Source organism: Xenopus laevis, chromosome 5L (assembly GCF_017654675.1).
Source record: "Xenopus laevis strain J_2021 chromosome 5L, Xenopus_laevis_v10.1, whole genome shotgun sequence".
NCBI classification, from domain to species: domain Eukaryota; kingdom Metazoa; phylum Chordata; class Amphibia; order Anura; family Pipidae; genus Xenopus; species Xenopus laevis.
The window spans coordinates 22,115,448-22,140,786 of record NC_054379.1 but is presented as its reverse complement, the minus strand read 5'-3'; the positions used below and the strand labels follow the sequence as shown (position 1 = coordinate 22,140,786).

At 41.7% G+C, this 25,339-nt stretch overlaps 1 protein-coding gene across 2 annotated transcripts in view; it reads right to left on the bottom strand.

Annotated features, from left to right (window-relative positions):
• LOC108716514 (kinesin-like protein KIF6) overlaps positions 1-25,339 on the bottom strand; it is a 142,251-nt gene that overhangs the window by 67,202 nt on the left and 49,710 nt on the right. For both annotated transcript variants that reach the window (XM_018262701.2, XM_018262702.2), the window contains exons 6-10: positions 23,264-23,393; positions 18,092-18,298; positions 13,326-13,469; positions 11,734-11,820; positions 6,184-6,287 (exon numbers count right to left, since the gene is read on the bottom strand). In XM_018262701.2, the coding sequence (XP_018118190.1) occupies positions 6,184-6,287; positions 11,734-11,820; positions 13,326-13,469; positions 18,092-18,298; positions 23,264-23,393 (672 nt within the window). The remainder of the gene's footprint in view (positions 1-6,183; positions 6,288-11,733; positions 11,821-13,325; positions 13,470-18,091; positions 18,299-23,263; positions 23,394-25,339) is intronic.

Sequence of the window (25,339 nt, the reverse complement as noted above, 5' to 3'; positions counted from 1 at the left end):
TGGTGTGGCATCACTTCCTGCCTGAGTCTCTCCCTGCTCACTCATAGCTCTTGGCTCAGATTACAGCAGGGAGAGGAGGAGGAAAAACGGCGGGGGAGAGAGGAACAAACTGAGCATGCTCAAGCCCTAGACCTGGAGGTTTATGCTGAAAACAGGAAGTCTGATACAGAAGCCCATGTGTACAAAATAGAAGGAAAGAAATGCAGTGTTTCTTTTGACAAAGGACCCAAGCAGCATTACTTTGAGGGTTTATTGGTGTATTTATTAGGGATGCAATTCTTTGTGAACGACTCGGCCGAATACCAAACGGAATCCTAATTTGTAGGGATGCACCGAATCCAGGATTCAGTTCGGGATTCAGCCTTTTTCAGCAGGATTCAGATTCGGCCGAATCCTTCTGCCTGGCCGAACCAAATCCTAATTTGCATATGCAAATTAGGGCTGGGGAGGGAGATCGCGTGACTTTTTGTCACAAAACAAGGAAGTAAAGAATAATTTTCTCTTCCCACCCCTTATTTGCATATGCAAATTAGGATTCGGTTCGGTATTTGGCCGAATCTTTCACGACGGATTCGGGGGTTCGGCTGAATCCAAAATAGTGGATTCGGTGCATCACTACTAATTTGCATATGCAAATTAGGGTGGGAAAGGTGGGAAACATATTTTTTACTTCCTTGTTTTGTGACAAAGTCATGTGATTTCCCTTCCCACACCTAATTTACATATGCAAATTAGGATTCAGATTTGGTTCGGCCATGCACAAGGATTTGGCCGAATCTGAATCATGCTGAAAAAGACTGAATCCCGAACCGAATCCTGGATTCGGTGCATCCCTAGTATTTATATAGACCTTTCTGATAAAGCTTCCTCAATTTTAGTCTTTCTTTCGCCTTTAAACAAAGGGATGAGGTCCACTCAGGGCTCAAAGGTGGGAAAGACACAGTAGAGAAAGCCTGACTAATAGGAATTGCTGGCAGTTGCTCCCAGAGCGCCGACAGATAGAAACCACAGGAGCGAGACACGTAACTGAGCGGTAGCCATAAATACACATCAACATACACTTGATCATTCCCCGGGATCAGATAAGAAATGTGAATAACCAACAAAGTAAAGAGTAACCAGAGAGGTATGTACGGAGCAGTGATAATTTCATGTTATTTGATGTGATGCACAATCCTAAGAAACCACATATACTGCTCATACAACTTCCCGAGCCAATGACAGCAGAGCTGCATATTTCTCTCCTCTCCCTGGTCTTCTCTCCAAGCATCCACATACCCATAGCAAAGCAGGTCTTCTATCAGCTCATATTAATCATTCCATTCAGCAATGCGGGATTAAAGGAAAACTCAAGTTTAAAGGAGAACTAAACCCCTAGAACAAATATGGATAAAAATTCCATATATTATACAGTGAACTTACTGCAACAACCTAAAGGTTCAGCACTTCTATAACAGTAATGACCCAGTCCTTCCAAGTTGTGACAGGAGCTCCCCATCTTGGATTTTGCAAGGAATGTCAGTGGCACTGCACATGCTCAGTGTGCTTAGGGCTGCTGGTAGGAAGCTAAGCTTAGGGGTCATTGCAAATCATCAAGAAAAAATGAGGTTCATCTGTCATAGAAGCTGATGCTTCAGAGCTGCACTGCACTGGTTTCTATGCTGCCATGTAATGTCAATCTTCATTTTTTACTAATTATGATTGCTGTTTTGTTTATATACTGTATATTGTGACTGTTTTATTGCATACATACTGTATACTGTGATCCCTAAGCTCAGGTAAGTGTCAGCAGCACAGAGCATGTGCAGTGAATCAGCAGAAAGGAAGCAGCGCCGATTCGTACCTTAGGGCCGCCTGAGGCAGCTCCTGCAATGCCGCCCCCCCTCGCCGACTTACCTGTCGGGAGGGGAGGCAGGAACACTAATGCGGAGAGCGCAATTGCGCTCTCTCGCATTCGTAAAGCCGAATTTCCGGTTTAAAAACCGGAAATTCGGCTCTTAAAGGTGCAGGAGCGGCTTTTTGCCGCCCCTGGAAACCGCTCCGGCGTTGCCGCCTGAGGCGAGCGTCTCAGCTCGCCTCATTGGCGGCGCGCCCCTGAAAGGAAGATAGGGCGCTACTGGGGCATCTTCCCTGGCACAGACCTTTCCTGCTAAAGAGCTTATGGTTGCCCTGGGCTGGTACATACATATCTTACCCTACCTATTTTTTAAGCTTTAGTTATCCTTTAACAAACAATTAGGCTACAAATACTGTCACCTAGGTTTTTGGCTTTTGTACTAACCTAAATATGGTTTCCTTTTTAGCACGGAAGAACTGTGCCTGCAAAGGTGTAAAATTATAGATTTTAAATGTGGTGGTGTATTTGCTTCCTAAGCTTTCTTATCTGCTCACTGATGCACAGTTCTGTTATAAAGATATAAAGCAGCCATAAAGCAGTGCAGGACTACTGCTTACAATGGGAATCAGATAGGATCTGTGCAGCCACTGGGACAGAATGCTCTGTTATACAGATAGCTAGAATCTCAGCTGCCATAAAGCAGGACAAGACTGCTGCTTACAATGAGGGTCAGATAGGATCTGTGCAGCCACTGGGACAGAATGCTCTGTTATACAGATAGCTAGAATCTCAGCCATAAAGCAGGGCAGGACTGCTGCTTACAATGGGGATCAGAAAGGATCTGTGCAGCCACTGGGACAGAATGTTCTGTTATACAGATAGCTAGAATCTCAGCCATAAAGCAGGGCAGGACTGCTGCTTACAATGGGGATCAGAAAGGATCTGTGCAGCCACTGGGACAGAATGTTCTGTTATACAGATAGCTAGAATCTCAGCCATAAAGCAGGAAAGGACTGCTGCTTACAATGGGGATCAGAAAGGATCTGTGCAGCCACTGGGACAGAATGCTCTGTTATATAGATAGCTAGAATCTCAGCCATAAAGCAGGGCAGGACTGCTGCTTACAATGGGGATCAGATATGATCTGTGCAGCCACTGGGACAGAATGTTCTATTATACAGATAGATAGAATCTCTGCCATAAAGCAGGACTTCTTATTACAATTAGAGTTACATTAACTTCACTTCCCTATTTGTATATTAAAGTAACAAAAGCTTTACAAATAAAAGAAAATCATTTTTCCAATACTTCTGTACTATACTTCTCATTGTTCAGGGTATTCAGGAACAAATAGAGAAAAGCTTTGTTTCTTTAATTGGTTTCCGATTATACTCACTCTAATATATGTGCTTGTGGAGACTTCAGGCTGCACTATAGCAGGGATGGCAAGAATAATTAAGCAACTGCTATAAGGTACAGGACAAGATATCATCTCTATACAAAGTAACAGCCTATATAAATGACAGCCCAGTTAGTTTTTATAAAAATTTTATCCTATCAGAATCCATACACTCTCCTTCCCCATTAAAGGAAAACTATACCCCCAAACAATGTAGGTCTCTATAAAAAGATATTGCATAAAACAGCTCATGTGTAAAACCCTGCTTCATGTAAATAAACCATTTTCATAATAATATACTTTTTTAGTAGTATGTGCCATTGGGTAATCATAAATAGAAAATTGCCAGTTTAAAAAATAAGGGCCGCCCCCTGGGATCGTAGGTTTCACTGTGCACACAAACAAACCACATGTTACATAAGCTAGAGATTTGCACCGGGTCAGGTACCCGTGGATCAAAAAAACCTGCGGTGCCCCGCGGGTTGCGGGTAGAAGTTCCGGGTGCGAGTACAGAAGCGGGTCGGCCGTTCTGCGGGTTTGCAGGTCGGGCTGCAGGTCTTCTCAATAGCGATTTTTGCTCTTTTCCCCCCTGATCACGCCTACTTCCGATGATGTCACTTCCGGTTTACAATGACAGCATTTCCTGTTTTACTCGTTTTTTTCTGATCAAGCCTACTTCCGATGACGTCACTTCCGGTTTACCGTAACAGCACTTCCTGATTCTTGATGGTCAGCGGGTCGCAGGTCCGGGTTGCGGATAAGGTACTTGTGGGTCAGGTAGCGAGTAAGAATGTAGGTTGCGGGTCCGGGTTACGGATTGCAGGTTGCGGGTACGGGTTCCAAAAAATGGACCCGCCCAGGACTCTTAACATGAGCCAATTAACAGGCAGAGTTCCACACGTCTTCCTGTTACAGTTAGAGTTGTATTATTCCTGGTCAGGTGATCTCTGAGGCAACACACAGACCATCACAAAATGGGGTCAAGAGATGTAAAAGGGCAATATTTACTTAAATATATATTCCAGTTTGGTAAGATTCTTTAATATGTCACTTAATATGATGTAAACTATCTTTTGTTTAAATATTAATTTTGAGGTTATAGTTTTCCTTTAAATGATTTTACTCTGCATTGATAAATCCCACATAAAACAGCATATCCCCAACATCTGGCAGAGAAATCTGCTGGAATTCCAGTGCTCTCAGCCTACTGCATCCGCCTATGTGCAAAATGGGGATGAGAAGCAATTAAGGAATATCTCTCCCTAAAATTTTATAGTTCCTATATAAAAACCAAACTGAGAGAGGTTTAATGATAAATCCAGGGCTGGAGAGGCCGCAGAGCGAACCCTAAACAGCGTGTTACCTGGGTGTTATATCCATAACGTTACCTTGTGATGGGGCAGGTAAGGAGAGTGCTAAGCCTAAGCCTAAACCTGCCAGGGCCGAGGACGTGTGGGCGCAATTGGATGGAGATTTCGCTTGGGCACGAGCACAGACGCCGGTGAGCTCATTCCACATTAAGTGAAAATAAATAAACAGAAGGAATTGGCTTTGCACTCAAGTACAAAATGAATTGAGATGGAGCTTGAGACAGAAATAACGAGGCTGTGATTCAGCGCTGTGGCTGGTTCCTTTCAGCAGAACAGCAGGATTACATTATTACTGGACTATAGAATACACTGTGTTTATTGTTTAGATTTTACAGAAATAGGTAACCAGAAGTAATACAGCCCGAGTCAATCTATTCATTTTAAAGGGGTACAAACAATAAAAGTAACAAGCGTATTAGGCCACCAGGAATGGTAGTGTGAGGCCAGCTAAACCGGTGACATGTTGTTGAGAGAGCAGGGAATGTTAAATGTCGTGAGCCTTTCACATAAAGTCAATTCATGTGTCTTGTGAGACTTCAGAACTGATTCTAGTTTATATATCTAGAATCCCTGCCATAAAGCAAGACAGATTCGCTGCTATTCTGGGCAGTAAGTTGAGATGATATAACCACGAAAGACACTCCCTACATGCAGTCTAAAGAGAAGGCAATTTTCAATTAAATATCGTACTTTGGATCTAAGGCAGAACAGAACACATATATATTAGGGATGCATCGAACCCCGGATCTGGTTCGGTTTTCAGCCAGCATTCAGCCATTTTCAGCAGGATTCGACCAAATCCTTGTGCCTGGCCTACCGAATCCTAAAGTAAATATTTTTTTTTCTATTTTTCCCTCCCCCTCACCATTTGCATATGCAAATTAGGGTTCGGATCCGGTTCGGTATTCGGACGAATTTCCACGAAGGATTTGGGGGTTCGGCCGAATCCAAAAAAGTGGATTCGGTGCATCCCTAATATATATTGACTACCTTATCCTTTCAATACTGTACACCATTCTGGGTTTTTTGCAAAACTGCAATAAAAAGACCATTATTCTAACCAGTTCTGAAAAGTATTATCGTATGCCCAGTCTATATATGATGTATCATTTACTGCTGAAAGAGAAAGCAGTATGACAGCTTCTTATGCCGTGAAACCTATCCCTCTCCTCGCCTGAGCTTTAAATGTATGCCGAGCAGGGCATACATTTAAATATCTGCTACTTAACCAGGTCACCAAATGCATGAATATTTACCCCATTTGGTCAGGTAATTAATTAAACCTTCGGTGGGGGCCAGTACAGGTCTTCGCTCAGAGAATTTATCTGCAGCCCAAGCAATAAATGAGAGCTCCATGAGAAAAAGAAAGGTGACTGCTTTGTTCTTTAGTTTATCAGTAGAGGATTAATTTGCTTTAATTTGCTTTAAAGGCAGGAACCATATCAGTAACATCCATACACCTGATTTCTACAAACTTCAGAACCAGACATTGACTTGATTCTACAGTTCGCTGATTCCTCAATGTTCGTCAGGGCAAGGGGAGCTCCTATAAATTATTAATAACAGCTATGTGTTACCTCATAGTCTCTGCCTCTGTCAGTTCTTCTGTCCTCTGCTCTCCTGTCACCAGGGCCAACTCATCCTTCAGCCCCTGAACCTCCTTTTTCAGTCGAACAATTATCTGGAAATAGTGAGAGGGCAGATAAATAAAACAGGAAACATTAGGTGTTTATAAAATGCTACTAAAATAACCAATACGGAAAAGGAATAACCTAAAAGGAAGTAATAATAAGGGCAGTGGAAACAATCAAAATGAGCAGAGGAAGAGAACAGGAAAAGAGCACAAAAAAACCATCAATAAGTGTAGAAAAGAGCATAGGAAACAATAAATAAGTAGAGGAAGAGCACATGAAGCAATCAATAAGAGCAGAAAAGAGCACAGGAAACAATCAATAAGAGTAGAGGAAAAGCACAGGAAACAATCAATAAAAGCAGAGTAGGAGCATAGGAAACAATTAATATGAGCAGAAAATAGCACAGAAAACGATCAATAAAAGCAGAGCACAGGAATAAAGCACAGGAGAAGAGGAGGAGCACAGGAAACATTAAGAGCAAAGGATGGTTAATAAAATGCTGACATCCTTTTCTTTGTGGAAAAGCACTTTGTGGAAAACTAACGTATATCTGTCATCAATAAAAGCATCCTTTGAATACAAACAAAAGAGCAGAAGACAACTATAGAGTAAAACCAATAAGAGAAGCACAGCTATTTCTCTTGCTTATTGAATTGGAGAAAAAAAAGACAATGGTAGTGAAACTTCAAGTACATAAAATAAACCATCACTTCACAGCTTCCTGAGTTCTACAAGTATTTAAATTTCCATCTCTGACACAGAACTGCACACAAACCCCCAATCAAAAGGGCAGTACACCCTTTTTTTCAAGAGGTGGTTCACCGCACCATGTTATATAATGGCCAATTCTAAGCAGCTCTTCAATTGGTCTTCATGACCATGAAGTTTTTTATTATTTGCCGTCTTCCTTAAACTCTTTCCAACTTTCAAAGGGGGAGGGGTCACTGTTGCTATTGTTACTTTTCATTACTTCTTTTTCTATTCCAGTCCTCTTTCAATCCTAGCAACCACATAACTGCTGTAATTCTAAACTGAAGAGTTGCTGAACAAAAAGTTGTGTTGTCACGAAAGGAGTGGGGCAGGCTAGAGTCCTCCACGGGTCCATTTTTTGGAACCCGTACCTGACCCGTACACGCAACCTGCAATCTGCAACCCGGACCCGCAACCCGCATTCTTACCCGCTTGGACCCGCTACCCGACGTGCCAGTACCTTATCCGCAACCCAGACCCACTGACCATCAAGAATCAGGAAGTGCTGTCATTGTAAACCGGAAGTGACATCATCAGAAGTAGGCATGATCAGAAAAAAGGAGTAAATATCGCTATTGACAGTGGCATAACTACCGAGGGAGCAGGGGGTGTGATAGGGCCAAGGCCCGCACCCCCTCAGGGTCCGGCTGCACGTCCCGCGCCAGGGTCCGCCCCCTATAGTTACTTTACTGGCTATTGAGAAGACTACGGTCCGATCTGCGACCCGCGTCTATACTCACATCCGGAAACTCTACCTGTAACCCGCAGGGTATTGCAGGTTTTCGCGGGTAACCTGCGGGTACCCGACCCGTGCAGGACTCTAGGACAGGCGCGAGTAAGGGAACGTAAGCCGCCAGTGTGCGACCTGAAGATTTTTTTGCAGTAGCCGGCCTGAACCTGCCTGGTTTCCAGCTGGCCCACATATAAGTCCTTTGCAGGTAGAGTGAGTTTAGGAAAACCCAAAACAATTTTCAATATGTGCTTTATAGTAAAGCTGAATACATTATCAACGCAAGTCCTGTTTATTGTGCTAATGCATAGTGAAGGTGTATATAGGCCTTTACAGCTTTACTTGCCCATATCAGCCATCAAAAACCCCATTCAGATTGAGACTTCTGCACCCAGATGGATTCACTCAGAATTTTCTGTTGCTGTTTATTTTGGCTCCAGACCATATCTCTGCCTCCGAATCCATAATGACAAGTATTTAAATTCAGTGGGAAAGACGCAGGGCTCTGCATTCCTTTCTCCGCTCTCATTAGGCCTCGTTCATTGCTCCTATTTTTAAATGTCCAGAAATAGATGTGCTTAAAAAAAGATCAAAAGTCCAAGTTGCTTTTTTGTGCTGAAAGCGGCCATTCCACAGGTAGTGCTTACGACACATGCTGCATATATTGGTATTGAGTTTCCCCAAATCCACACTGACAGGTCATGTGCAAATATTAGTGCACGTGTTCTATTCACAAGCCATTTGGTATTAGTGAAGGATGCAGATATTTATAGAATATTTCTAGTGAATAACAGAAGTGCATTTTTAGAGAAACTTAATTTTGCAAGTAAATATAGTCCAGACTGTAGCACCCTTCATGACATGGGGCTCAGCTCTGATAATGTCTGTGCGTGATAATTGGCCTTTGTGTCCTGCATTGAGTCCTGCATTGGGTCAGGTACCTGCAGAACACACAACATGCAGGAAAGTTGATTCCACAAAGTGGCCCCATTAACAAATTACGGGCCAGTTTTCAGTCAGGCAACTGATGTCAATTTAGGAAAAATAAAAAGACCCCCAAGTTGTAGCTCCTCCTCTTCTGCGCAAAGCCCTGTGTGGGAGTGGCTGCATCATGAAATCATGCATAGGATCACATATCGCCACCAGGAAGCAAATAAGCATGTTGGGCGCAGGTTAGGGTTGCCAGCTTACGGCTTAGACCGGGTACGGGGTGGGGCTGTGACTTCAGTGGGCGGGGCCATGACATAGATGGAAGTGGTTGTGCCATCAGGGGGCAGGGCTATGATTGGCCGATCGCCGTGTCAATCAAGGGAATCCTGCCCGATTTTCCAAATAATAAATCCTTCAAAATATCAGGCTGTCCAGTTCAAAACCAGACAGGTGGCAACCCTAGTGCAACAACATTGGTCAAATTACAGGCCACGCGTCATGGCTGGGTACGAGACAGGTCTTAGCTTCAGAAAACTTATTTCAGGGGATGTAAAATTGAGGTTTCACTGTATTAGCATTAGCATCTGCTGTACCTCTCTCCAGCCTATAACTAAAACTGAAAAATCTATCTGGTTGCCAGGGAAAGTGACCCCAGCAAACAAAAAACAGACTGACATCAAGGGATACATTTAGTAGTCATTCTTATTTCTAATTTATTATTTCTAATTGCTTATTTTTCTTTTCAGACCCTCTCCTATTCACTTTTCATTAATTCTGCATAATAATTGATTTATCATCAACCCTGTATTATCAGCTTCAATGACAGGTCAACCTCACTTTCTGGCCAACCCCTAAGCTTAGTTCCTCCCCAGAATCCCAGATCTCAGTGAGCATGTGCAGTGCCACTGACACACAAAAGATCCAAGATAGGGAGCTGCTGGAGGCAACTTTGAAGGACTGGATCATTACTGTTATAGGGCTGCTGAGCCTCACGGCTGGTACAGTAAGTTCAGCATATAGAATACAGCATTTATAACCAGATTCTTTTTCAGGCTTTAAATCTTTTTTTAATTTGGTCAAGTCAACCCCAAAATAAAAATTTGCCTAATAAAAGAAAACATTATTCTAAGCAACATTGCAATATTTACACATTGTCTATGGTTATTAATTTATTTGTATGTATTGCTAATGAAAGCAGTGTTTGTCTGTCCCTTTCTATTCTCTGCCCTGATGACTCAGACTGTTGATATAATGTAAAGCTGGCCATAGACCCAAAGATCCGATCATACGAATCCTCGATTCGTACGATTTTCGGACCGTGTATGGAGAGTCCCGACATTTTTCATCCCACGGAGATCGGTCGTTTGGTTGATCGGCCAGGTTAAAAGATTTCAGTCGGCTGCCGATAATTTCTCTGCATGTATTGCCGATCTGACAATCTTCAGTGGGAGACTGTCACCAGCTTGTCGGATATACCTTTTGTACGATTGCTGTCAGGAGCAGAACATCGTCTGATCTGTTCTTTTACTACTTTATTTGATCTGAATGGTTAGTGGCAGGTCGGGAGATTGGGAAGTCCGATCGTTCAAGGATATGAACGATCGGATCTTTGAATCTATGGCCAACTGATTAACAGACCTGACTTTGCTGGGGAACCAAGACTTTTGCAACATTGTTTAAAAAGTAACAAGCAGATTCTGCTTTTAATAGCAAACATTTTTAGAAAAAACTTTAAAAGCACTGACAATGTTTATTGGAAAGTTGCTTAAAATTATCATCATCATCATCATCATTAATTTATATAGCGCTGTCAAGATACGCAGTGCTTTACTGCAGTTGTAGCAAACAGGGAATAAATGGTGGATAACAGACAAGGATTACAGAGTACAATAGGGTTTACAAACTAAAAGGTTAGGGTACAATTGAGACATTAGGATTGTATAAACACATTTTTGATACAGCAATGATTAATTAAGGTACATCGAATAGGCCTCTTTAAATGGATGGGTCTTTAAGGAGCGCTTGAAAGTTTGGAAAGAAGGAGAAAGTCTGACAGCTTGTGGCAGAGAGTTCCAGAGAAAAGCAGAAGCCCGAGAGAAGTCTTGTAGACGAGAATGGGCAGAAGTGACCAGAGGAGGAGTGAGGCGAAGATCAGAAGCAGAGCGTAGGTTTCGTGAAGGAGTGTATTTGGAGATTAGAGATGAAATATAGGGAGGGGTTTCATTATTAAGGGCCTTGAAAGTGAGTGTAAGTAATTTGAATTTGATTCTAGAAGAGATTGGGAGCCAGTGAAGGGACATACATATGGGAGCAGCTGATGTTGAGCGGCGAGCTAGATGAATGAGTCTAGCGGCCGCGTTTAGAACAGATTGGAGTTGTGAAAGGTGACTTGTTGGAATACCTGTGAGGAGTAAGTTGCAGTAATCAAGGCGGGAGATGATGAGAGACTGAATCAGTGTTTTAGTTGATTCTGAACTGAGATAGGGTCGTATTCGAGCAATGTTGCGCAGTTGAATACGGCAAGATTTTGCAAGTGTTGTGAGTCTTAAGATGACTCCTAGGCAGCGTGCTGGATCATTATTACTGTTATAAGGCTGCTGAGCCTCACGGCTGGTACAGTAAATTCAGCATATAGAATACAGCATTTTTTATTATGTTTTCTTTTATTAGGCAAATTTTTATTTTGGGGTTGACTTGCCCTTTAATGTCAACAACACTTTTAAAAATATTTACAGTGCTGCAGAGAGAAATTAAACAGAAATGCTGACTAGTGATGTGGGAGGGGCGGGTTCAGGCCGACCTCACAAGCTCCTTTCTGGGTCGCGGGCAGGTGCGGGTTGAGCTCTTCTTACTGCTCTCCACGATGTGACCTTCCAAATGGCGGCTTCCGACTTCCGGGTTGAGTTTTTATAGATGTGCGCCTCTCGCCCCACCCCTTTTGTGATGTCATTGGCGGGGTGGGTCTTTAAAGTGACCCCGCGGTGGTGGGAGGTCGGGTTGCGGGGGGTTTTAGGTCGGGAAAAGTCACTAATCTTTACAAATACACATACATTTTATTGAAAAAATAAAAATGAATGTCCTACCAGCTGGGGGTCAGTCTCCTCGTTAAGGATGGCCTCATTTTTGATTAAGGCGACTCTCTGTGCAAAGCGGCAAGTAGAAATGGATTCCTGAATGGAAAGAATTCGGCACAAGGCAGGGGTAAAGAATTAATGATTTCCAAGATTCCAAGTGGCATTGGCTTCTGCTGTTAAATAAATAGAATCAGTAAAATAAATAGAATCAGTAAAGCTCCAGTTGCCACTCGGCAGCTGAAACCGTGCAAGGAATTAGGATAACGAAGAAACATGGAGGTTTCTTAACAGACATTCCTATTATATTATATGGATTATATGTTATATTACTTTTGCTATCCATCAGGCAGCTGGTGGTTCTCAAATTGTTGTTGAACTCCGAACACAGCCTCATAGCTATGTCGATTAGATACTGGGAGTTGTAGATCAATAATATTTTGAGGGCCACAGGATCTCAAAAGTACCGTAAATGTACATTTCTGTATATGAATTTCACCCAGTTTTTATGCTGAATAGGTACTTTCTACCTTCTGTACTATCTAGGAGAGTTAATATAATTTTCCCGCCATTCCACCCAAATTATCTTTCAGGCTGAACCCCTTTATCACTGCTCCCCAAGGGGCCAGGTTTGGAACTCCAACTATTTGGAATGACACAGTGTACAAGCCTCACTGTCTTCACTAAGTAGGATTTAGAACTCATCAGTAATGGACAGAAATACCATAACATAGTTACTAGTCTTTCTCTGACCCAGACACCCACAGCAACAGATTCACAGTTAGCGTTTACTGATTTGGATATGGAGTTATAACAGATTTCCCAGGATTCTTTGTACACTGGGCTTGGCACTAGTACTGCAAGAATATGGCAGAATTATGGGTCTGTAACTTGTGGTTTGAATAATATATATATATATATAGTCAACAACAAGAGGTCCTCTGCTCTCAACCCATTATCAATATATTTAAGACAGAGACATTTTGTGCATTTTTCCCTTTCCCTTGTTTGTTGTGTAGTGAACAAAGTACCCCCTCTTGTAAATTATAAGGATATTATAAGTTACCAAGGAGTTTCATGACCATATACAGGTCATGGAACTCAGAGGTAACTTCTAATATCCTTATATTTTTATTACAATACGCAAGTTTCAGTGAGTCATGTGACAGAAATGACATCAGAACTCACCGTTTATAAGGATACAATTTACAAGATATTTATGGAGAACTCATCGTTTATAATATAATTTACAAGATATTCATGGCTTTTGTGTATTATATAGTGAATAAAGTACCCCCTCTTGTAAATTATAAGGATATTATAAGTCAACGAGGAGTTTCATTACCAAATAAAAACACAAGGCAGAAAGCTGAGTGTTTTTATACATGGAACTCCGAGGTAACTTCTAATATCCTCATATTTTGCAACAGGGGGTACTTTATTTATTATAATACACAAGTTTAGTGAGTCATGTGACAGAAACGACATCAGAACTCACCGTTTATAACTGATGACATCACTAGTCACCATTTTTAAGGATATCATTTACAGGATATTCATGGCTCTTGTGTATTATAAATATGTAATAATAATATTAGACTCACATCAATGTTTCGCTTGTCTAGTGATAGAGTTGCAATCATGGTGGTCATGCAGTTGCCTCCTAGGCTGTCTCTGAGTACAGAAGTCATCATGGAGTTTCGATATGGTATATGGGAACGGTTCTTTTCTGCCAGAGCTATAATGACCTGGAAAAAGAATTGGAAGGTAAGGTTGATCATGGCGGACACCATTACACTGGATCTCTGTGGGGAAAGTGTTGCATTTTGAGTAGAAAAAAAAGAAATATGGCAAACTGTGCTGATATTTTTGTACTCGTTTAGTAAGCAAACCCTCCGTGCTGCGCAGACGAGCCAGCCTCCCAATAATCCCCCGCTTCCTTACATTTATAGTCTGTCATAGAGCCCAGTGTTAAGTGAATAGCAGAAAGGCCAGGAAAAATTTCATCTAATAAGAGAACATGGAACATTCACTAATGGATAAAGTGCAGTGACAGTGCGAGGGATGTGATACGTTGGCACGGAGCATGCAGCTGATTCCAATCTCCCACACACCCACGCCATAAGCCAAACAGACTGCAGACCCAGTCTCCAGCTGAGAACACAGTTTATTCCAATAGTGCAAACCCAACATGAATGAGGGAATGGGGCGGCAGCAGGGAAAGGGTTAATTAGAAGCCTTCTGTATTGTGTTTGCTCTCAGGTCTGTTGCCTTCAGACATTTATATCCACTTATCCAAAGTAAGTCTGGGCTAATCACTCTGTATCCCAATGTATCTCTGCATAGGATGGGGTTACTTTTCCAGCAAATCAAATGAAGTCAATAAATATATATTCATTCATAGCATCACGTGCTTGATATTAACTGGGAATTTTTATGTTCTACCCATATCTGTGTGGGATATTTATAGGTGCCACAGGGTGTGTGTATCTGTAAATTACATTGGAAGCTCCACTAAGCAAGGGACTGATGTAAATAAGGAACAATTTCTTTAATGCGCTGGGTGATATGTTAGCCCTATACAGGTATGCGGAAACCCGTTATCCAGAAAGCTCCGAATTACAGAAAGACCATCTTCCATTGACTCTTTGTGATAATAAAACAGTGCCTTGTACTTGATCCGAACTAGGATATAATTAATCCTTATTGGAGGCAAAACTATCCAATTGGGTTTATTTAATGCTTAAAAGAATTTTTAGCGGCCTTAAAAGTATAGTTAACCAAATAAAGGAAAGATCCCTTATCCAGAAAGCCCAAAGTCTCGAGCATGCTGGATAACAGGTCCCATACCTGTATAAAGGATACAGGTATGGGACCCAATTTATCTCATGTAAATAGTTGCTCTGATACTAATATGGTCCCTCGTAATAACAACCCAAACGAGCACAGGCAGCACTGTAATTATTGGGGAAGCCGCAAATAGAGTCCTGCAGTGGGTCGGGTACCCGTGGGTTACCCACAAAAACCTGCGGTACCCTGTGGGTTGCAGGTAAATGTTTCAGGAGAGGGCATAGACTCCTGTCGGCGGTTCTCCGGGTCGTGGGTCGAGTAGCAAGTTTTACTCCTTTTTTCTGAGCACTTCTTGTTTTACTGCTTTTTTTTCTGATTTCCCAGGATTCTTTGTACATTGGGCTTGGCACTGGTACTGCAAGAAGATAGCATCTTCCATAGACTCTTTGTGATAATAAAACAGTGCCTTGTACTTAATCCAAACTAGGATATAATTAATCCTTATTGGAGGCTAAACTATCCAATTGGGTTTATTTAATGTTTAAAATAATTTTTTACCGGCCTTAAAAGTATAATAAACCAAATAAAGGAAAAATCCTTCATCCAGAAAACCCCGGGTCCCGAGCATGCTGGATAACAGGTCCCATACCTGTATAACAACCCTAACGAGCACAGACAGCACTGTATTCATTGGGGAAGCCGCACGTAGAGTCCTGCAGAAGGTCGGGTACCCGTGGGTTACCTGCAAAAACATGCGGTACCCTGCGGGTTGCAGGTAGAAGTTTCAGGAGCGGCACAGACGCGGGTCGGCAGTTCTCCGGGTCGTGACACGGGTCTTCTCAATAGTGAGTTTTACTCCTTTTTTTTTTGAGCACTTCTTGTTTTACTCCTTTTTTTCTGACCATGCCTACTTCTAATGATGTCACTTCCCGTTTACAATGACAGCACTTCCTGTTTCTTGATGGTCAGAGGGTCACGGACCGGGTTGTGGATAAGATACTTGGTCGGGTAGCGGGTCCAAGCAGGTAAGTATGTGGGTTGCGGGTCGGGTTCGGGTTTAACAAATTGGTTCCGCGCAGGACTCTAAGCCGCAGGTCCCAGTGCTCTGAAATAGAGAGCAGAGATATACGGCTATTCAGCAAGAGAGGGCAGTTCTTTGTTTCAGAACTAATTTTAGTTCTCCACAGAAATTTGAGGCCGTTTCTTGAAGGAAAAAAGACCCACGTGTGAATTTGACCTGCAATGCTTTAGATACAGAGCTGTTATTCACACAAAGAATAATACACACATTTATTTCAGCCCAGAGAATAAACAGAGTCTGTTATGAAGTGAGAAAACTCTGGCAGTGAGAGGATTTCCTCCAGGTCCCAAAAATGACAGAAAGTCATCCAGGAACAGCCCGTAGCAGGTGGGTGGTCTCTCAAATCCCATCTAAGTGCTGCTATTTAGAAACACTAGCAAAGGACCCAAGTACAGTCCGAGGATATTCTGTGCTGGCTCATATACAAAAGCATCTGATATAAGAGTGACCAATGAATACACTCAGACACTTCATTCTGTTGTCTTTATTAAGAAGTACTGTACCTTCTTACACCTCTTTAAACTGGAATTAAACACTTAATCCAGTGCCCCAAACCTGTGCTCTTCAGTTTACACTCCCAGAATCTGTAAGGTAACTGGACTGAGGAGATTGGGGAGGGGGGAGCCTGAGAGGCACATGCTTAAAGGAGAATGAAATCCCATGAAGTTAAAAGACCCCAGTCACCACCCTCCACTGTCCCCCCTTGCCTGCTTCTTCTCCGCATAGCCTTCTACTAGAAAAAGACTATGGGGCAAATTCCCTCACCAGCGAAAGTTCGCCAGCGATGGCTTCGCAGTCATCGCAACACATTGCCAGGTGTAAATTCACTAGGACAACGCTAATTCACTAAAGTGCAAAGTTGCGTCCAGGGCGCTGAACACTGGCGAATTTTCACTAGCGTTACTTTGGCAATCAAAGCGAAGATATGCTAGTGTTGCCTAATTTGCATACAACGGGAAATTATAAAGTTACATGGACATATATGTTGCAGCAAATACATTACATTACACAAGTTCAGGGAACCTTAATAAATAAAATAGAGTTGTTATATTGCCCTACACATGAGCCCAGTGTATAGTTTATGTTTCAGATGTGAGGGGAGAACCCAGTTACCCAAAAAAATTTTTACGGATCTTTGCAGGCTATCACTCGCCAGCGTTTTTTGGGACTAAAAATTGAGGAAGTCCTATGCACTCTATTGCACTTCGCCTGGTCTGAGCTGGCGAAGGCAAGTCTGGCAAATGAGGAAATGTTCACTTAAATCCGCATCTTAGTAAATTTATGGAGTTAATTCGCCAGAGCGAAAATTCGCCTGGCGTTAGAGTAGGAAGCAACACGAACATCTATCTCCTTCACTAGCGAAGTGGCGCCGGAATTCGACAAAGTCCCTGCAGGCGGTAACGCTAGTGAATTGACGATAGAGTTAGCCACTTCGCCCATTAGGGAATCTGCCCCTATGATGTCCTTGGCAGCAGCACTGACCTATCTATGCAGAGCAGTACAGCGGAGCTCATGCACCATCTTCAGACTTCTTCATGAAGTGACCGCCGACACATTAGGTTTTGGAGCATGCGTTGGAAAGCTCTAAAGTACTGAAGAGAAAGAAAAGCATCCGAAGATACCAAAGATGGCTCCCATGAGCTCCGCTGCACTACTCTGCAGAAATCAGTCAGTGTTGCTGCCAGGGACACTAGTCATAGAAGACTATGCGGGGAGCAAGCTGGGCAAACTTTCTTTCAAGCCATACCCGAATCATTACAGGCTGAATGAATTCATGTTCCTAAAGCTTTCTCATTGGCTAAAGTGTAAGGGGCTTTATTCACAATATAAAAATTTGCACACCCGCCAATCCTTCCCTGTCTGCTCTATACCAGTATGGAAGCCTTACAGAGCGACAGTTGTGGGGTCAAATTGAGAAAATGATCAGAACAGTACATTCTAGAACGTAAAAAACAAACAAAAAAAAATGTTATTTTAAAATGCTTCCACTGCAGACTTAACTTGGCCATACATATCCAGATCCACTGATTTAGTGAGGTTGGCAAATGAGTTAATCTGGGCCCAATTTTCCATACTCGTGATGGCCAGATCACTCGCTATGGCCTACAGATACCCGCCGGATGAGGACTATATTAATGAAATAATGTGCTCCTGGTCCTACAGGATTTTCAAAGATTTTCCAGTAGATTCTTGTATCTGTGAGACTCCATTGAGTAAAAAGCCTAACTGAATGTGATCAATTGTGTCCCCTTTGCAGTAATGGCTAGCGACTGCAAGTGAAAGATGACCATAGTACTGAACAAGATGACATTTTTAGTGTACCATTACAAATCGGGATGAATGTAGGGTAATAAATGATGATAGTATCCCTAAAAATAGAAGTAGAAAAAGGAAACAGATTTCAATGGATAGCAGCTCCCCCTACAAGAGGTCCAGTGTTTTGTTGCAGAGTGGAGCAGCCATAACAAAGAGCCAGAGGATAAGAGACCAGGCAGTTACCTGCTCCAGGTAATGAAGTGACAGATTGATATATTTGGCTTCTGTAAGTAATTGTCCTCCAACTCCGGTCTTGGCAACTCGTTCTGACCCGGCCAAGTCCACCAGATGTAGCTTGGAACGTCGGACGGTGGCTGATCCGGGCTCCTTGCTGGAAACGTGAATAGTGAAGATGCAGTGGGAGCGGGTGGAGGCCTGATTCATAGGGGTCTGGAAGGAAAGTGCACAAATATAAATGTGATTTAGTAGTAGCAAAACCTCAGACTTACATATCCTGGGTTTACAACATCCTCCCGACTCCTGTGACAGTGGATAAGAAATACTCATTATGTGATTCTTATAGTTATTTTATTAGTTAACAACTTCATTGTGCTGAGTGCCAGAGACAAGGAGCAATTGGTTGCACAAGAGCTGAGGGAGCATGATTTTGTTTGTGATTCCCTGCTCTCATTCCAGACATACATTCAGGATATAAGAAATGTTAGGCTGAAGGGAGCCCACTTATAAAAATTTATCTAAGACACATGCTACTGCATTTTTAATAACAATATCCTTTAAAATGAATCATTTATTAAGTTATGTTTAATGCAGCATTTTATCTGACCAATCCGATTTCAGCATTACATAGGGTATTGCCAAATGTAATTTTTTTACAGATGCTGCTGGATCTGCAATCCATATATCCTATAACCCCACACCTCATGACTAATACAATTTAACCAATTCATAGTAACATAGAAACTATTCATCCGTACACTGTGGCAAATGGATACATTTTATAGGGACTTGTCAAAAGTGATGTTCTTCAATCTGCCATTTGCAGAGCTGTCAACCCAAAGGGAGGCCACCCTTGGGGTATATTTGAAATAATATAATAATATATTTGAACAATGGCTTTTATTGACATTCCCCACAACCTTGGTAACCAACCAATCAATGGACAACAAAGGACCCAAAACACATCCTGCTCGATAAACACTAAACCAAGCCTACATTGAGGGGCCAAGGCTTAAAGGAACAGTTCAGCGTTAAAATAAAAACTGGCTAAATAGATAGGCTGTGCAAAATAAAAAATATTTCTGATATAGTTAGCCAGGCAAAAATGCTATCTGTAAAGGCTGGAGTGACATGATGTCTAAAAGAACAGAACACTACTTTTCAGCTCTCTAACTCTGAGTTAGTAAACAACTTTAAGAGGGGCCCACATGGCACATAACTGTTCAGGTAGTTTGCAATTGATCCTAGCATGCAGGTCAGATTCAAAAATAAACAGTTATGACCCAATGACCCCATCAAGTCACTGATTGGTTACTACCTGGTAACAAATCAATGGAAACTAAGAGAGCTGCAAAGCAGGAAGTAGTGTTCTGGCTATTATGTTAGACATCCATTCACAACAGCCTTTATAGTTTACATTTTTGGCTAACTAACCATATTGGAATTTTTTATATTTTGCACAGCCTATCTATTTACCCAGTTTTTATTTTTACACTGAACAATTCCTTTAAATCCCAAAAGCGATCATGCCACTTTCCCATTAGTAGACGACCCACACTAATGGACATCTGGCTTCCAAGCACAGCAGACTTCCAAAAGAAATATAACGTGGAGCTGAATCATTCTTCATTGAATGTGTATTTATTGGTTTTAAGACAACAGCTCTCTTATAAGTACCTCTATATTTAGTATTGGAAGTGAGAACCGAAAGGCTAAATACACCATTTATCTTAGGATTTGGTTGAAGCGTGCCGTATCAGTGAGCTTCTGTTGTGCACAAACACATGCGGCCAAATGAATTCCCAAATTAGCGGATAGCGGCACAAAAATTGACGGTTCATTAGTAGCTGTCAACAACCCCCAGATGTTTCATCAAACAATACCGACCTTGTGCGGTGACTCTCCTTGCGTAGAAACGGACGGGACTACAGCACAGCTGTTGGGGAGAGTTGGAATGGCCGAGCATGATAAAGGCTCTCGTGTATAAATCCCTTGTATTATTTCATCGTCTCAGAGATGGAAAGTCTACTCCATATGTGTATGAGATCATTTATCAAGAGCATTAGAAGACTTTGTGTGTCAGGAGGCTTTGGCAATCACTTTCAAAATGATAATCTTCTAGTTTAACAAACAGCATATCTGGGATTTCTACATAATCGCTGTCAAAGCCGTCATTCTTTGACTTTTTGATATGAACAGTTTATGCTTACCCTTGCAGTTGCCATTTGGCACACAACAAAGAGCTTGAGGACCAATGAAACTAAGTGGTAAGCACATTGGCACGGCCCAGTCTAGCCCACCTATTACTGTACCCAGGAGAGAACTGGTTCATTCTATTCTGTCTGAAGTTATGTTCTGCATGAAGAGGTCATTTTAGCTGTCGAACTAACCTGTATGTGCAGCATGTCTAGGATGGTACAGCTAGCTTTCATGCAATGAGTGAGAACCAACACGCAAGAAGCAACTCAAAGAACCTGGGAAAAAACCTCCAATCTAAAGTGAGAATCATTCCTGTGAATTGTTAAAGGGAATGTAAAAACACAATTCTAAGTAACTCTGCAATATACATTCATTCCAAATTTTCCGTCTTGATACCAATTCCACTGTTTTTTTTTTTACCTATATAAGAATGTTGTCTGAGCTTGGTTGTCTTGACACTCCTTTAATCATTATGGTTATATTTTCTGCAGATATCATGTTCTTTTACGTGTTCCTGTTCATCTTTTGCCAGTCCTGTCCTTCTTCTTGTTTTTTTTTTTTATGTTGAACCTTTGCTGCCTATCCTGACTCACATTTATCCGACCTAGAACTTGCCTTCTCCTTGGTACCTCATCAACGGCCTCACTCTACTACATTGGCTCTAGGTCTTTAACATCAGGTAACTTCAATTAAGAGTACAAGTGAAACTCACCTAATCTCTTGGTTGGATTTTCCCATGGGGTATCCTGTGCGTGATATCCCAATTTGGTCAATCTGTAGAAAAATGTGGAGGTGTGGGACAAATCCAAGGCAGCAACTGCACTGCAATAACTTCTTTATTGGGGATAGAGGTACACTGTGTACCTCTATACCCAATAAAGAAGTTATTGCAGTCCAGTTGCTGCTTTGGATTTGTCCCACACCTCCACATTTTTCTACAGATTGATCAGGTAACTTCAGCAGCAGTGTGAGACTCTTGCTGATCTCTCTGCTGGATTTCATGCAGTATTTTTCCTTCCTGTCTTCCAGATGTTCCTATACTTCAATTGATCTTCTTGGCCAATAACCTCAACTCTCAAAAGAGCTAAAGCTCAATTGAATTTGAAGATGTGTGGTGACCACAGTTGTGGAGTTTAAAGAAGGAGACCCAATATGATTATTACAAATTTTAAACTTGAAAACTCTAGGAAAAAATGAGTAAATCATTGTTTGGGGCAAGTAAATCCAGTAACTTTCAATTGAAGCTTGCAGATACCTGATTTTTTCACTGACTGTTATATGCAGACTTGCTTATACCAGTGGTTCAAACCTACTTTCATGGATATGCTCTTCCACCCATTTCAAATTTGAAGTTTTTGACATCTAAGACACAAGGAAGACAACTTCAGTACCTAATTAAGTGGAAAGGCCACAGTAATGAAGAGAGCTCATGGGATCCTTCTTCTAATATCCATGACTTTCGACAAGCACATCTTGATGCTAATTCTGGTCAATAACTTTTGTTTTCTTTTACTTTTTTAATGATGCTCAGTCATGCTCTTGGTTTTCCTAAAAAGCATAGCCTTGTTGTGACTCATTCTTTATCCAACAACTAACCTTATTATTCAGAAACTCAGAATGGGTACCTCTCAGTGTGTAAAGATGGCACTGTCTTCTAAATGCAGCATAGTTGCAAACCTTACCCATTATACCAAAGGAAGCATAATATACTGTATACGGAGGATGGCTTCCTACTGCAACACTGCTAAAGGACAGCTATCTTAAACTAATGAATGAAGATTGCTCACATTCAAACAGCGCCTTCACATCAGATACATTTGGCTATGACATACCCACTGCAAGATTCCCACTGCAAGAAAAGCCAGATAGAACAAAGGTCCACCCTGAGTTGTAACTACTCAGGGTGCACCTTTAAACAAGAAGTGTCCTTGAAAAAGCACAAACTTTAAATCTCATTTCTCTTTAAGAATATTGTTTTTAAGGGGAATATTGGCAAAAAGACTCCAAGCAAGAACATGTTGGAGCGAGTTTTGAAAGCAACAGTCTTGCATATGTTCATTATTAGGAAAACAGGAAGGGTCTGAGTGGAACCACTTCAAATGGGACTTGAATGTTTGAAAGAAGCCATAACAATGCCACAACAGCATTATGTAGACTCTGATCTTTTTTTATGTGCCTACATGTGGCCCCCATACACTGCCTGGCCAGACGGGGAGACTCCCTGGGATCATATATGCAGATTATTGCTTGTACATAATGATATCACAAGGAACCAATCAAATGTGCCTGCTGGTGCCTGACTGTAAAGTGTGGATGATATAGAGAAAAAAAGTCTCACTCGAGAGATATGCACTTCTGCTCTCCTTATGTTCTCGGACATGGAAAAGATGGCAGGTCATCGGAATTTATCGCTGGATTTAATTGGCCGAGGTTTTTCAGCTCAAGCTAAACAATAACCTCAGACATGAGCGAGTTTCTGTTTTGCCACGTTAAAAGGAAATTGGGTAATGTGTGCCAAAGGAAAAACAAGGAAAACAGCAAATAGTTGTAACATCACCAACATATTGTAGTGCGGTGTAGCACATGAATAGAGAAGGAAGGCATTGCTCATATCTGGGGTTTAGACAAACTCCAGGACACCAAAATGTTCCGATATCCCTTTAAAGCACTCATACTGCACTACCGGTGCCATTAAATCGCAGCTCCACACGAATACTGTTAATCACAACACAATAACACACTTTCCTCTTGCCATAATTAATGTTTTTGAAATGCAGAAAGGTGTCGCTAACAGAGAATATATGAACCTAATTTCCTTTACTAACATCAGACAGTTACTGCCAACAACCTACCTACTTCCCCTTAGCTCCAGACTCCATTAAATGGGGCCATAGTGGGCTTCATTTCAAGCTTTTAGCCTGAACAGGGGGGCAATAATAATCCAATGTTACAGCTTAGACGTGCCCAAAGCCCCCTCACCTCCGCAATCATCCTGTTTGTGTCGCCCAGAAAGAGAAGATTTAGCGCCTCTTCCTCATTGCTTGCTTGCTGAAGGGAAAGGTTCTTTAAGTGGATGTTTTGATCAGGATCTTCCATGATGGTCACTTTCCTAAGCACAAGCACAGCATTAATTTAGCAGTACAAAAATGAGAGCAGTCAGGATCACATTTCTGACTTACAATGGAACACCATCGTTACACAAAACCAAAGTAGTTTTATAATAAATCATAGCTTCATAAACAGAAGAAAACCACAGAGAACCAACACATTTTGCACTAAAAGAAAATGGACAGCACGGTGGCACAGGGGTACTGAGTTTAACTGCAACCTGGGAACATTTGAATGTTTTCCCCATGTCTGCATGGATTTCCTTTGGGTACTCTGGTTGCCTTCCACACTCCAAATGCATTCAGACAAGTAAACTGGTTTCCTGGTTTAATACAGTTGGCCCTACTGTGTGTATGAATGTTATAGGGACTTTAGATTTTAAGTTTTCCAGTGACAGAGACTGATGAGAATGTGATAGGGACCTTAGATTGTAAGCTCCACTGGCAGGTCTGGACTGGGTTCAAAATTGGCCCTGGAATTTCACGTACACAGAGGTCCTCACCAGTCCAATAAATAGTGGCTATCTATGGCATTTCATAGCCTTCATGGGGAAATGGATGATGGGAATTTGTAAGGGATTGTATACTATAAGTTCCATTTGGACAGGGACTGATGGAAATGTGATCTGCCCCTTGGATTGTAAGCTCATTGGGGCAGGGTCTGCTGGGAATGTGATAGGGACCTTAGAGAGGTCCATAGTGGACAGGGGAGGGACTAATGGAAATAATGCATAACCACTGTGGAATTTGTCAGTGCCATATAAAGAAAGGGATAATAATAATAATTAACCTGAAGGCAGGCGTCTTATAGATTTATGTTTATATATAGTCATCTCCACTTTCTGATATAAAATGGAAAGCATGATTATAAATATAAATATATATGAAATGTGTGGCCATTACATAGCCACTTTCACTATACCACAGTGACCATGACAGTATCAGATTTCTAAAAAAAACAATTACATGACCAGCAGAAAGGCAGAACTAACAATTTGCTGCAATAAGGTGGATATTTATATTTTCCTGCGGTTGGGAGTTTATGCTTTACCACCAAAGAAGCCACGGAAGGACCTGTTCCAGTAGGGTGACTCCCATTCCTCTGACTTGTTCCCACCAGCATAAGGGCTGCCTGCTTTATGGTTTCACCCAGTAACCATCTGCCAGCCGGGCTTTTATGTCTTTATATATATGCTTTCCTCACTACTATTTAAACTGGTATTTTTTTCAAAGGTTTCTCTTCTGTTTTTTCTTTATTTTGAGTTGTTATCGAGTGGTTAAAGAATAAGCAGCCGTAGTTTATATAGACCAAAGCTCCCCTTTAAAGCTTACAGGAAAAGCTCATTGAAGGAGAATTTGGTTTTTATAAGCCTGCTGCAATGAGAAGTCTGGTTATTGTGGGATTAGGGCACGTGGCATGTCCCAGACTGGGATTAAATGTGGAGATGGGTGGGACTGTGGGGCTCATGCCGAGACACCTTTGCTTGGAGTAGAATTGTATTTTCATATTCAAGGTATAACAAGTGCACCTCAATTCTAATAAGTATAATAACAGTTTTAGTACCCTAAGGAAATATGTTTATTCAGTCCTGTTCTGTTGGTAATTTTAATGGGGGTTGGACACCATTGATCAACATTGCCTTTGAGCAGACTTCAGTTGAATCCCTGATTCCCTTTAGAAATGGCTAGAGTTGGTCTGGAGCAGAGGATATCACATAGCGCTGACCCAGTGCAGGGGGTATATATCAAGCAGCTTTGTTTATGACGATCCCTAAGCAGCCCAGACCACACTGAGCATGTGCACAGTCTTAGTCTTGGAAATATGTTTAACAAAGTTACAAGATGGTGACCCCTTGTAGCCAACTTTGAAAGCATAAATTATTTGTTTGATTAGGCTTGTGGTGCAGTAAGATGATGTTTATATTTAGTATACAAATTACAGCATTTC